General features: G+C 37.1%; 3 protein-coding genes and 1 non-coding gene across 6 annotated transcripts; 1 reads left to right on the forward strand and 3 right to left on the reverse strand.

The window, feature by feature from the left end:
• Positions 1-2,038: 2,038 nt before the first annotated feature.
• Positions 2,039-2,111, reverse strand: TRNAE-CUC (transfer RNA glutamic acid (anticodon CUC)). The gene has a single exon. It is a non-coding gene; the product is annotated as a tRNA-Glu (tRNA).
• Positions 2,112-2,273: 162 nt separating this feature from the next.
• Positions 2,274-3,876, forward strand: LOC110754537 (large ribosomal subunit protein eL43). The gene is made up of 5 exons (XM_021955603.2): positions 2,274-2,401; positions 2,724-2,763; positions 3,241-3,329; positions 3,415-3,497; positions 3,586-3,876. The coding sequence occupies exons 1-5, from the start codon at positions 2,399-2,401 to the stop codon at positions 3,647-3,649; spliced, it is 279 nt and encodes a 92-aa protein (XP_021811295.1). The 5' UTR covers positions 2,274-2,398; the 3' UTR covers positions 3,650-3,876.
• Positions 3,877-4,527: 651 nt separating this feature from the next.
• LOC110754536 (uncharacterized) lies at positions 4,528-8,795 on the reverse strand. Its single transcript, XM_088253865.1, has 3 exons — positions 7,323-8,795; positions 5,879-6,137; positions 4,528-5,141 (listed from the first exon to the last, which is right to left on the reverse strand). Exons 1-3 carry the CDS (start codon positions 8,180-8,182, stop codon positions 4,989-4,991), a joined length of 1,272 nt encoding a protein of 423 aa, XP_088109991.1. The 5' UTR covers positions 8,183-8,795; the 3' UTR covers positions 4,528-4,988.
• A 907-nt stretch (positions 8,796-9,702) lies between these two features.
• LOC110754540 (casein kinase II subunit beta-1-like) lies at positions 9,703-13,839 on the reverse strand. Of its 3 annotated transcripts, none has more exons than XM_021955607.2 (5): positions 13,354-13,839; positions 11,791-12,009; positions 11,273-11,367; positions 11,012-11,177; positions 9,703-10,327 (listed from the first exon to the last, which is right to left on the reverse strand). In XM_021955607.2, exons 1-5 carry the CDS (start codon positions 13,589-13,591, stop codon positions 10,197-10,199), a joined length of 849 nt encoding a protein of 282 aa, XP_021811299.1. In that variant the 5' UTR covers positions 13,592-13,839; the 3' UTR covers positions 9,703-10,196. The 3 variants fall into 3 exon arrangements, with proteins under 3 accessions (XP_021811299.1, XP_021811297.1, XP_021811298.1); XM_021955605.2 differs by having other exon boundaries at positions 11,273-11,382; XM_021955606.2 differs by having other exon boundaries at positions 11,015-11,177; positions 11,273-11,382; positions 13,354-13,838.
• Between the last annotated feature and the right edge of the window lie 14 nt (positions 13,840-13,853).

Here is a 13,853-nt window from a genome sequence, read left to right on the forward strand (position 1 = left end):
TACGTGAGGTTGAAGGCCAAGGAAAGAGCAAAAATCCAATTGTAATTACCTAAACTACAATGCATAACTTGTATAAGAAGTTGCAGCTAAATTAGATCATTGCCTGACATACATGCATACGTATATTTGATCACAAATTCTCACATACCAAAGAACCCTAAGATTAAAGTCATCCTTTCACTTTAGAAATATACAGTAACAAAAAGAAAACTAATTTATTAAGCTGCATTGGAGGTTATAGAGATGTAAAAACTATATCTGAAGACTAATATTTAGCATATTCAAATGTTTGAAAGTAAATCACAACATTGGCTTAAACTAACCACAAAGGGTCCTCATTCTTTTCCCACCCCATGTGCATTATTGTAAACTTCAGGAAGAAAAATAAAACAAAAAATAAGAGAACTTACCAGTTCTGAAGAGAGAGAAAGAGGTGGCAACTTTGATGACTGAGTTTGACAAGACTATTAGAGATGGTTTTAATAATGTGACTCACATATTTTAGCATTCCAAAGTTGTTGAAGAGGCTGTTGGAGATGCTTTTAGCATACCATAACAAAATGTCTTCATTAACGTTCTAAATACTCAATGGCATGAGATGAGAACCATTTTTTTTGAAAGAGGAACTCAATGACAAAAAACTCAACAAAAATTAATCAATTGCATTATAAAAAAAAGCCCTTTACATTTTTTCTCACCACTTAAACTCAAGGGGTACCATTACCACCCTTTTCAACACTTGACACATGTCCATGAGCATAACCGTAGTTCAAAAAATACAAAACAAAAAGTTAATAATGGTTAGGCCTATGGACACGTGTCAAGTGTTGAGAAAGATGATGATAATACACATTGAGTTAAAGTGATGAGCAAAAATATTTCCTTGGAATTACTTACAACTTTATACAAGAAAGTAGAAAACCATATATTGTGCTAATTGTCTTTATAATACAAGAAAGAGAATCACTAATAAATTGACTATCTACAACACTAATTATCGGAGATCATCATAACCAACTCAATTAATCTTGTCTTCTTTGAACATTTCACATATCAAATTCACTCCATAGTTACAAACAAGAGATCCTTTTGTCACGGTTCTTAAGTCACAAAAAGTAATCATGTTCCTAATTAATTGCATATTAAGCCACAAAATATGTGACTATTATAAATTCATGAGTAATAATATTTTGAGTTAGGTCAATATTAGTTTTATTATATGCCTAAAATGACTTAGGTAAGAGCATCTATAGGGGTGGCAATTTCTGACACGACCCGATACACAACTTAAAATCCGTATGGAAAATTAGCGGGTCAACCCACATGATTAAATATTCGGGTCATTTTCAAGTCAACTCGCCATTGACCCATTTATAAATAGGTGGGTTTTGGGTCAACCCGTTAACCCATTAAATACTTATATAACCCGTTTATTAAACTGGTCAACCCGCCAATCCTTTTTTTTTCTTCTTCATTTTCTTCATTTTTTAAATTTATTTTATTTCTCTTTCTCAATCTCCATACATAGAGAGAGGCAAAATGCAATCACAATTTTATATAAAAAATATATAAATGCAATTACTTGATTAAATTATCAAAATTTAGGATTTTTTATTTCTTTTTTATTTGCTACCACTTAGCGGGTCAACCCGACATGACTTGAAACTCACATGGAAAATTAACGGATTAACTCGTAAATGATACGTTTATTAAATGGGTCGGGTTTGGGTTGAGCATTTTTTATACATATATAATCCTGACATGACACAACCCATTGCGAACCCTAATCTACAATCATGCTCCTTATTTTTTGATTTTTTTGGAGTCTCAAAAGATGGTTTAGGGAGCCCATTGTGAATGCTTTAATGTATATGTCTTCATTTTTGCTATTTAGTTTCAATCATTTGGATTTTTTTAAAAAATAATAATTATTAAAAAAAAAAAAAAACAACTCATTGGCTAAGATAATTTGGCATAACTGGCTCCAAAGTTCACCTTTAAGTTTGGAGACTTGAAAAGCAAAAAACTAAAAAGGAATTTCCGTTGCCGGGACTTGAACCCGGGTCTCTCGGGTGAGAGCCGAGTATCCTGACCAACTAGACTACAACGGAACTTGCTATACTTCTCAGGTCCAATTCAAATTTAATGACATGATTTGGTTCGTTGGTGATTAGGCCTACACCGAGTTTCTCATGTAATTTGGGCCTTTTTTTTACCCTCAACAATGACTTATTTGTTTGGTTTTAAACACAGCTGGGTTGACCCGTTTTAAAATGATCCAGCCCATTTGGGCTCTATAAATTAGAACAAACCAATTTAGGGTTTTCCTCTACTGCTCTGAGAAGTCAGTACCAGCCGCTTCAGCCCTTCACAGCCAGCGACCCTCGTACCCACAACAATGGTACCTCTCTCTCTCTCTCTATCTCACTACTTGTGGACTGTTTGTTTCCACAGAAATTCGTTTGTTGTTTAAGTTTTCTGGGAGAAATGCTCTGTAATATAGGCTTGATTTTTGTGGAACCAAATCGTAAAAGCTTGTTGTTATCTTGAACTATCTCCGAATTAGGGAAAATGAAGAAAAGTCTTGATTTTGGGTTATGGTTTTCATTTCGTAAGATTTGTGAATTTAGTTTTTGAAAATGTTTTGGATGAATTTTATTGCATATTGATTTGGTATTTCCAAGCGTTGTGTGTTTATAAGAAATGGTATTTTTTTTTCGCAGACTAAGAGGACAAAGAAGGCGGGTATTGTTGGGAAATATGGTAAGTGCCTAATGCTTTTATTCTCATGTACTATGTTCTCTGTTATGCTTCAGCCTTTGAGCCATATATTGATCTCATTTCTGTCTTTCCTATTTCTTGTGTGTGTTTTATGATTATATGTCTGAAATTCATTGGCTTTAGTGGTTTTTTTTACTTGGTTGATATGCGGATTATGTTGTGGTTTTATGCTAAAACATTGAGTTTCCAGTATGTTAATAGCTGAGATTAGGTGTAATGGTAGGATTGGTTATTGGAATTACACCTGATTTTTTCCATTTTCTGTTTTGTTTTCACGAAAATTGTATGTGATGTGCTTCTCTTTTTGGTAAGAGAAATATTTGTTCCTATGTTGCTACCCTTATTTTTTTTTTTCTCTGGGCAACAATGCTGCATACCATGATCTCCTGGTGGCACTGTATGTTTGTTTTAATTCTGCATTGAAGTGTATATGATTCTATTTTCTGCTGTTTATTGCAGGAACCCGTTATGGTGCTAGTCTGCGTAAGCAGATTAAGAAGATGGAAGTCAGTCAACACAGCAAGTATTTCTGCGAATTTTGCGGCAAGGTAGTGCGGTTCTATTTCCTCAACAAATTTAGTCGTACTCTTGTCTATTGAAAAATAATAAATCTTTGATTTCCTTGTTGTATAGTATGCTGTGAAAAGAAAGGCTGTTGGAATTTGGGGATGCAAGGACTGCGGAAAAGTGAAGGCGGGCGGTGCCTATACCTTGAAGTAAGAATCCTTTTTTGCTTTTGTTCCAAGTTCCTTTAATTTTCAGTCCAAGTAATCAACTTATTGATTTTTCGTTTTTTCTTAACAGCACTGCTAGTGCTGTGACGGTGAGGAGCACAATCAGAAGGCTGAGGGAGCAAACTGAGAGTTGAGCTGCGGTTACTCCACTCTACTACGCTCAGAGCATTTGCAAGTATTGATAGACTTTCAAACAGTTTTGAGAATGTTTCTCCTTTTGTTTGCTTATATTTTGAAGAACTTGTTAGATGGAAGGCCATGTTGACTTGTAGTATTTGTTTAATCTGAGATTTTTAGCTTCCCTGTTGGAATTTGGGTGTGTTCTCAATGCAATCGAAATAGTTTCTGGATTTATGTTTAATACTTGGAATGGTCTTGTGCTCTTTTTGCGTAGTGGTTGTTTGGATTATTAGTTTTACTTGTTTGGGAAATAAGATGTACACACCGACATGTTGGCAGATCTTTCCCTTGCTGCCGGAGATCTGTTGACTACAATCTCACTTCTCTACTCTCCACGGGCGTCGAGTTAATGCAGAGTTGGCTGAAAAGACCAGCATCTGCTGCTCGATTTGCATCTCAACGAACCACAACATCACATGAATTGTTAGGAATGGCTGAATTTCCACCAGAATTGGATACCTCTAACCTGAAGTTGGTTCTCTTCAATCTTGTGTTTGTAGCCATCCCATCCACTAAAGTCCCTAAGTTGTAAGAAAGATGGCTACATTAAAACATGCATTTGTGTTTTTTTTTGGGCATGTAATACATCAAAGGCACTTCGTTTTCATCATTTGAAAGAAAAAGGAAAGTGGATCACCGACCTAAAAACCTAAAATCAATCTACAGTGGAGTCCTTGTGATCCTCCAAACACTAATTTTGGCACAAGGAAGTGAAGAAAATTAGGCTGCAAGTTCATCCTCATATGCATTATACATCACCATTTCTCTGCTTCTTTTTACCTCCTGTTTTTTTACAGGAGGGAACATTTTACACAAATAACACCAGACTGGATAGTCTTCGACCAGGCACAATTACATACAATAATAAGCAGTAGCTTTTACAAGAGGAAGCAAAAATGTAAACTCGAACCATGGACTAAATTCAGGAACCTTCGTGCCGAGTTGCTAACCTTGGTTTATAACTTGGACACTCTTACTCATCCTATGTACATATTGTTGAGGCTACAAAAAGGGAAAAGCCTGCCTGCTCCTCAATCAGCCATATATATCAATGACTGAATGTGGTTCCAGGCAGGTACCTTGCATTCCCCATCACAATATAAATGCAGAAGAAAGAAACAGAAAAGAAAAGACAAGCAAATGACTGGTCTGCGTGGTCTTCTTTCCTCGTGCTTCTGTGGCTTTGTCTAACAGTAAATAAAAATACGCTGTGACGATTCAGCCGCAGAAGCATGATGTTGATGCTGAATGGTCTGTAAAGATGAGGCGAGCTGCGGGGTAGTGCTGTTGCCATCATTGTTGTAATGGGTGTATCTGTTTCTGCACAGCCTTTACAGCTGCAACTCTTGCAGCATTTGCTGCTTTATTAGCTATTGCTACAGCTTTCTTCACCCTTTCATCCACTTTGGCCACTTCATATGCTCTCTCAGCAGCTCTCTGTGCTTCCTGCTCATAAGATGGTTTTTAGTGAGAAAACTATCTTAGTGGTGAGGGCTTGTGCACATAATTGTTTTTTGCAGTTTGTCTTCACATAAATCAACTTTTGAGTATTTCTATTGCAAAGCTGTCATTCTTTGAGGAAAAGCTCTGGCAGCATAACGTTAAAACCCAAAAGCGAGTCAAACTCTAATGACCGATGACATCTATAGTGGAAAACCCAAAAGCGAGTCTCACTCAGTGTAGCTTCCAAGTCTTTGAAAAAACTTCATGTTTTATTGTTTAAAAGTTTTTCAATTTTTTCATTGGGATCATCAAGCAACTAGAAATTTAGATTGCAGAAACGCTCACTGAGTAGAAAGTTATCCTCAACAAGCAAAGCTAATCTAAATCAATGGCTGCTCCTTCACACATCAATTAAATTTTAGTGAAAAGAAAAAGATCTAACTAGTTGGTGTTCTGATGAGGAATATTAATTGTATGACAAATTCATTGTGAGTCAGTTTCAAAAGCATCAAAATTATGTATACATACTTTATCCGCAAACAAGAAGATATAACTTATTGATGGTGTTTTACTAAACTTTTAATTAATAACCAAGTCAACAACATACAATACAAAATACTTTGCACAAAGCTTGTCCAGCTAACTTATTCCAAAATATTTTATGGTTCTAGACCATCACATTTCAGGCAGAATTTATTCCAAAGAAATACTAATACCACAAGTACATAAAACACAATTACCTGGACTGCATTAAGCACTCTGGCATGGTTTACTGCACGGGGAGATCCAGGATGGGTATTTTGCACACTGGGAATATCTAGAACCCCATTTTGCCAATGCCCAGATTGTGTTTCCCCACTTCTGAAAGTGTACATACCAAGTCCCTGCTTTCTTCCTTCGTGCCAGGCTCCTTCATACCGGTGCCCATTCCCAAACTGATATACTCCAAAACCGTGCATCTTGTCAGCAAAATATTCCCCAGCATACCTATCCCTATTTCTGCACAATCACACGTAGCAATCAGCACTGATGTGGTTTTGTGAATTAACTTTCACTTGCATATATCAAACGATCACCACTAACCCCTCCTTCCTTGGCATATGCTTGAAGACCAAAAATGATTGAATGCACTTCTCTTATAACAGGTTTTCTTAACATGTGTGAGATCACACACACAACACACATAAAACACACAGACACGACAGTCAAATGGAGGAAACTAAATCAGTTTTCCTGTCCACAGGTGCCAAAAACATCAGCAACGTAATTAAGCATATAAAATAACAGTGGCCAAATTCTATGGCTGTCATTTATATATTTTTTTTAAAGGAGATTCAAGGGACCCTGTAGAGAATGTGTTGGTGAAGGCAATAAAGTATGAGATAGGTTCCAAACTCCATGAGGCTTAAAGACTTAACTGCCTTTTTTTTTCCGCCAAAAGACTTAACTATCTTTTATTCTAGGTATTCTAATACATATCCTGGTCATAACTCAGAAAGTGAATCCTTAAAGTATTGAACTTTTTGTAAATTATGCGAAGGAACCATGATAGGTATAACAACTTAAGGCCAAACATACTTGGCATCTATGAACTCATGACTGAAAGAAACAAACTCCTAGCCAAAGAGACAAAACTAACTAAACTTGGTACGAAGTGCACAACTTTTCCATTAAGCTCATAATACCTAAAACCTTAGACAACCCTGACCAATATGTATGCCTCTAATATTTCTACGAATTCCTAAGGGAAGAATATTTTGTAGGTTGAGATTTATTCAAACCATTTGTTCCCATGTTTCACCTAAGTAGAATACACACAGGTCTGATAAGTCCTGTTATGAATTTTGCAACTGAACTTCCTACTACTGTAAACGAGTACGGGTAAACTGACCTACAAGCTAGCGCACAAATTCCAACACCAGATCAAAAGACGACATAGTAACTCAAGGAGGGTACATAATCATTTCAATTCCATCAACCTTTCCCACCGCTTCACGCGGGAAAACATAGGCCATCATCTACTTGACTAGTGTTAACAAACTAACTCCAAACATCAATATCAGACCACATAGAACAACATCGCCACTGATCAGTGTTTATTTCAAAACATCAATATCCTGGAAATCCAAATAACATTACATCACACACAATAACCATATATCTAAAAGAAGAGAGTAAATTTACCTGAAATGATAATGACCTAGTCCATGCTTGACACCCCACTTGAACTCCCCAACATACCGGCTCCCGTCCTCACACGTAAGTATTCCACACCCATGGCACTGCCCATTAGACCACTCTCCAGCATAAACATCACCAGTGAAGAATCTATAAACCCCAATCCCATGCCTTATCCCCTGCCTATACTGTCCACGATACCGGCTTCCTCTTGCCCAAGTCTCCACACCATAACCATCATACTTCTCATCTATCCAATCACCTTCATACCTCCCACTCATATGATAGTAATAAACCCCACTTCCTGAACACTTTCCTCTATCAAATTCACCCTCATAAACATCCTTATTACTATAAACCTGCACCCAAGACCCAGAATTTGGCCTTTTCTCCAATTTTGGCTTCGGCCCAATTGACCAAAGAACAGGCTGAGGGGGCTTAGAGACGCAAGAAGATGAACAAAGCTTAATTGGCAGAGAGCGGGAAAGAAACAAGCGAATTGAAACAAAACGAGGAAGTGCAATATTCAGGGAAATCAAAAGGGCTGCCGAGAAAGCGATTACAGAGAGGAAATCAAGAAGGAAAGACCGGCGAGGACTTGTGATGAAGTAAAGGGAAGGCACCGAAAGGAGGATAAGCAAGCGACAGTGGACTCTGAGCAAATGGGCACAGCGGAAATGGCGAAAAAGTTTGACAGCCAGTGATCTCGTGGCAAAGGGAATGATTGCAAGTGAAGCAGAACACAGAAATGAATGTGAAGAAGAAGAAGAGCCTGAATTCAAAGAACTTTGGTTGTGGTGGTGGTGGTGGTGGTGAAGAGAGGAGAGTGTAGGAGAGTGGGAAAGACTGGAAGGTGTTTGGTTCATTTTAGGCCTTTTGTGGGGCGCTGAGCAAAGGGCATGTGATGGCAAGAGAAACTAGGAGATGGGTTCCTCATGGAATTTGAATTGGGTGGGATTTTGGTGAGGTTGTGTTGGTGGGTTTGGTGATGGTGAGTGATGTCTCTGTTTGGGTTGCTTAGAAATGATCAGGTGGGTAGTTTGGTGACAACATGTGTCGGACAAATTGGGTATCCAGGGGTATCCAGATAACTGGATTTGGATATGGATTTGGAAGTGCTTTTGATGAGGAATTGGATGAATTCTAAGTGTTGGGTTGGCCTCAGCCTCAGCCTCAGCCTCCGCTTTTCTTTACTTTTCCGATCTGCGTTGCATTTACATACAAATTCTAATTCTTCTTCTTCTTCTTCTTCTCTCTCTCTCTCTCTGAGTGGCTCTGTGAATTTAGAATACCTGTGGGTTTTTGGGTTTCCCTAGATTCAGTGCAATTGGTGCATATCTGTGTATTATGTTGCTGTTTCTAGTTTCTGTGCTGTGGTAATCATGTCTGGTTTTCTGGCAGAAACCAACCTGAGGTCGTTTGTTTGTTCTTTATACAACCCTGGGAGTATAGAATATTTGCAGAAATGCCCTTGCTCTTTCTTAAATTTGAAATAGGAAACACACGTGGCAATATCCGATTGGATACCGCTGACTGTATTTTCCGCTGGAAGATAACGCTGACTGCATAAACAAGGATAATGCTAATGACGTTAGTAGTTTTTGTGTCGCTTGCCGTGAACTTTGACAATCGTAACGTTTGATTGAACCTCATTAATTGTTTAATTGGGATTTCATATGCATTTGATTATGATGTATTCTTATAATATATAGTTTATTAAAAAGTATTTTAGAAGATCTTTACATAGTTGTACTAATCTTCATCATTGATGGCCATATTTTATGATAAAAGAAACCTTTAATTTCAATCTTCAGGTTTGACTCTGTGGATCAATCAATTGGTTCAACATTCTCCATAATGAAGCCAAGTTCTTACTGATGTGCTGCTGCTGTCGAGAGTTCCATTGATGTATAAATTGTTTTGTTTTTTTTCCAAAAGAAAGTAATTAGAAACACGACCTCGTGTACAGAAATAAATGCTCTTAATTTTTTCAACTCCTCTTGATGAATAAGTCATTTTTTACAAAAAAAATAAATAAATCAGACTAGTTCCTATCAAAAGGAAAAAAAATTATAGATCAATCAGTAATATTGCCCCGGACATTGGGGAGACCATTTGTACAAATTTACCTATCCCATGTTTCATACTCTGTTCTTACCCCTTTCTCTCTATCTCGCTCATCTTACTGAGGGAAAGGAGTATGAAACATTACATGTTAGTTTTACTCCAAAGTTGCACATCAAAGAATCCCAACTTTCTGTTTTCCATTTTCAACTAGTATATCTAATTTATAATTTTGAATTCTCTTCCCCCAAAAAGCATAACTTTTGGAAAGCAGCATTTTGTTTTTAAAAGGAAAGCAACATATTTAACAAAGAAAAATTAATTAGGTCAAAAATGAAAATACCTGCACGCAGATGGTATATATGATTACTATATTCCAACAATTAAGTGCATACATCCTACTGTTGACTTGAATCTAAAATCATTAGACAAGAATATTAAGACTAAATAAGACATTCTGAGGATAGAAGAAAATTGTAGTGAGATGAAGTGGCTATTCTCGGAGTGTAAATAATCCAACTTGAGCTAATAAGAAAATGAAGAAAACATGTCGGCAGAAACCACTACAAAGTACTTATTAATACTAAAACCAAACTGAGAAGTTCTATAGAAGCTCACCAAGATGCAGCTAAAATTGAAAATGAAGCTTGGAATGGCTGCAAATATGATTGATAGTGTATCCGAGAACACATTAAGAGGGAATCTATATTGTGATAATTTGGAGGAGTAACTCCACGTCACTCTCAAGAGCATTAATGACAGAGGGAAGCAAGTCTCACATGAACTCCACCCTAGCTGAAGCTTGAAATTCCAGCATCATGGCTTGTGAAGCTTGAATCCGAATACTCTAGGAACATAGCTCTGTGATGCCTTCTGTGGCTTCAGGTTCCCATATGTCATCAAGAACAGGTGAGGAAATGTACTTCCGAAGTAGGCTCCATCAATGTCTAGATAGAGTTAAGTAACTCAGGAATTAATGCAGGCAAAACTAGTGAGCATGGTGTTGGACCATGAAATTGAGCCAACCCCATAATGATGTTATAGACGACAAAATACATGACATGATACTGGTAACGCAAGGTGCAGCAAAATACACAGTAATTTCATGTTTCTAACAAAAAATAAAGAATCAAATAGCATATAAAAACTTGAAATTGACTACATTAGACAACAGATATCAATAAGAAAACTAACAAAATCTTCTCAAATGGCAAAACCAAGGTGTTATAATTAATCAACATGAACATTGATGCTTAGCCATGCATAGAGGAAGCAGTTTCAAACCCCAACGACATACCCTTTAAAAAGACACCACAACAATCCACTATAAATGCAAGTGAATCAGATGAAACAAATAATTTACCTAAAGGAAACATTGGAAAAATGGTTTCAAACTACTTGTCAGTTTCTAACTTACAATTATAATACTTCCAGGACAAAACCTACAAATTAAGTTTTAATAGAAATAACCCCCATCTCAACTTAAAACAAGATGTTAATGCTTAGCTTCCAGACATTTAGAAGCCAAACAGCAAAGGAATAAACACCAAATGTTAATGCTCAACTTCTTGACAAAGTAGCTGTTTATGCAGCCAACAATTGTAAATATAGGTTCAATATATAAAGGATACTACCTTGATACTTCGATCGAGGGTAGTAGATATCTTCACATTTGGGGCAATATATTTTTACAGTGCTTGACCGTGGGATATCCGATTGGCCAACTGGGAGGCAGGGTTGTCCGCAGCAGAAAACTCTTGGGCATCTCCCAAAATCATAGTTTTTGTACTTGTCTAGCTGTAGATCCAATAGCACAATTCTAGCCAGTTCACAAATTTTACAGTCAAGAAAGCATGAAATTTTCGAACAGACAATCAAGAAAAGAAACTTACCATGGCCGCCATGCCTTTGCTTGTCAATATATATCGAACATGAATTAGACCATAAAGCATCTCTGCTGCTGATTCAATCAATTCATTTTGTTCTTCTGTGAACATATCACCTGCCAAAAGTATATATCAAATAGGCAAAAAACCAAATGGCTGATCACACAAATATTCATATATAATTTAATACGTGGTGGGGTAGGGGAGGAGGGAGAAACAAGATGTTCGTTCTAAATTTTTTTCTAGACGGTAGAATTGGGTCTGGATTTTTTATTTTTTATTTTTAAAAACAGATTCAGAAGGTAGCTTCTTGAGTTCAAAAAGAATCATCCTTTAATATTAAGCTGGGGAAAGAACAAATTTCAAGAAAAATGATTAAAAAGTTCGCGACTCCATGGAAAAGATTCTCACAGAAATACAGATTGATCATATTTTCTTTATATAAAAAATATAGCTTAATCATATAGCTGCAAGAAAGAACACACATGGAGCCAACGCGAAAAACTTTGAAACATCAAGCTTACCGTGAGAAGATTCAACATCCAAAATTAAATCAAGTGCATAATCATAGTATGGCACTTGACTGCTTAGCCCGCAGAGGTTAAAATCATCTTGTATGTAATCATCATCAACTTCACAAAAAAATTCATTTCCTCGTAAATTGCAAAACCATGAGATCCAAGATGTGTCATCCCCATCTGAACCACTAACATCCGACTCTTCACTGTCTGTTTCAGATTCCTCTGCAGTTAATGGAGATACATTTCCATTAGTAAACTTACAGAACTGGTAGCTTATATCTATAAATAGGCAAGACAAACCAAACAAAACCAACAACAGAAAGTGCAGATGAACAAAAATATAATTATAAACTAAACAAAGTTCACACATTCTGTTTTTCCAGGAGATGTGCGGCCCAATTTTACAATACTTGCTCGTCATAAATCAAACTTCACTAGAGTAGAATAAATCACATATTTCAATGAAGTTTAAAGATGATAAATAGTGTTCTATGTGCAACCCTTCTGTCCATGGTAGCATGTATCAATTTTTTTCTTGGGGGTAGGGAGAGCGGGATAGAAGCAGATATTTAAAATCAAGAATAGTGAATATTAATACTCAATAGTAATGTAAAAAACAAGAAACCAAGTTTTCAAACAGTTTGCAAAGAACCACTTGTAAGAGAATGAACTTCAAATACGAAAATTACTCTCTATCTTGAGACGTAGTTTACTAACATTGCTCTTTATAAAATAGGGATACATTCAAACTACAAGAACAAAATTTATCATTAAACTCCAGATCAAAAGGATATAACACCAAACTGTTTGGTATCACCCCCTAGAAAACCCCATATCCAATTGCAAATGACGGACTCTAGCAAAAGTTCAAGTAAATTTCCCAAAAACTAAACAATGCTCTGTAACTTCCGGATTCTGGACCTGGCAGTTTAATGGACAGTAAAATTATGTGAAGGAAGGGATGGGACATCCGACAGATCAACTAACTAGTTGGGCCACAAAATTACAGCTTTTCTTGTATGGATAAGCCTGCTGAAGAGACAAGACGGTGACATTAAATCATGGGCAGACCGCTATAGCAACGGATATACTTGAGGTTTAGCTATCACAACGAATAGATGGAAAGCTCATACAGAAAGCCCGATTTCATCCTTTTGAATACCGCTAACATGTTTTGATGACATAAAATGGAACGCAATTCGTAATATGTGTACAATGCATTATAATTAAAACAAGTATGTACACAAACCCAGTTGATATCATTAAGGGAAAAAAAATTATATCAATGCATCCTCCTGCCCAGATGCACCCCATTTCTGAAAACTTTATCCAAATGCGAATCCATTTCAAACCCTTTATTTATTTTTTTCTACACTCGTGTTAATGCAACAAAACAAAGCAAACCACAGATTTTTAACATATCAACGATGTTGTCCTAAGCAGGCAATCGATCTCTACTCTTCTACTTTCATAGAAACCCACAAAAAAATCAAAAAGGAAACAAATTGAGCAAGGAGAAGGCATACAATTCCAATTAATCAAATTAACATAAAGAAAATTTCAGACCATCGGAGCAATTGGTTTTGGCGAGAGAGGCAGAGGCAGAGCGAGAGTCTCTGTGATCAGATGGAGGCTGCTTTCCCCCCATGATAAGCGGCTTATCCTTGCCATTGATTGCCCTAGAAGTGGAAGGCGAGGATCGCTCGAGCTGCTTGTCCAGAGCGTCATTGATCCGCTTCCGATCAACGGCGGGCCCCACCACCTCCGTCGTCTTCGACCCACCCACCCCTCGCTCCCTATACATCTCTTCTTCTTCTTTGATGCCCAAAAATTTTTTCACCCCAGCATCGAAAATTAACAATTAACCCCCAAAAAGAAATGAAAATTACAAAAATTAAAAAAACCCTAGGGCTGAGGGTCTAGGGGTTTTCAGTTTCGATTGCTAACTCATGCCGCTCTGGAATTCGTTCGTTCGGGTTCGGGTTTTCGGGTCACCAACTCAGCTTCGAGAGAAGAACAAGAGTGCGAAGCAGAGAGAGGGAAGAAAGGGAGGGATCGGGGTAGGC

The sequence above is a fragment of the Prunus avium genome, chromosome 5 (genome assembly GCF_965620075.1).
Source record: "Prunus avium chromosome 5, drPruAviu1.hap1.1, whole genome shotgun sequence".
Lineage (NCBI taxonomy): Eukaryota > Viridiplantae > Streptophyta > Magnoliopsida > Rosales > Rosaceae > Prunus > Prunus avium.

Coding starts and splice junctions, on each gene's coding strand:
- LOC110754537 (XM_021955603.2), top strand. Junction 2,764..3,240: donor GGGTATTGTTGGGAAATATG/GTAAGTGCCTAA, acceptor TGTTTATTGCAG/GAACCCGTTATGGTGCTAGT. Junction 3,498..3,585: donor GGCGGTGCCTATACCTTGAA/GTAAGAATCCTT, acceptor TTTTCTTAACAG/CACTGCTAGTGCTGTGACGG.
- LOC110754536 (XM_088253865.1), bottom strand. CDS start 8,182: ATGAACCAAACACCTTCCAGTCTTTCCCACTCTCCTACACTCTCCTCT. Junction 6,138..7,322: donor CTAGGTCATTATCATTTCAG/GTAAATTTACTC, acceptor GTGATTGTGCAG/AAATAGGGATAGGTATGCTG. Junction 5,142..5,878: donor GAGTGCTTAATGCAGTCCAG/GTAATTGTGTTT, acceptor TCTTATGAGCAG/GAAGCACAGAGAGCTGCTGA.
- LOC110754540 (XM_021955605.2), bottom strand. CDS start 13,591: ATGTATAGGGAGCGAGGGGTGGGTGGGTCGAAGACGACGGAGGTGGTG. Junction 12,010..13,353: donor CAAAACCAATTGCTCCGATG/GTCTGAAATTTT, acceptor CATTAACTGCAG/AGGAATCTGAAACAGACAGT. Junction 11,178..11,272: donor GCAAAGGCATGGCGGCCATG/GTAAGTTTCTTT, acceptor TTGGATCTACAG/CTAGACAAGTACAAAAACTA.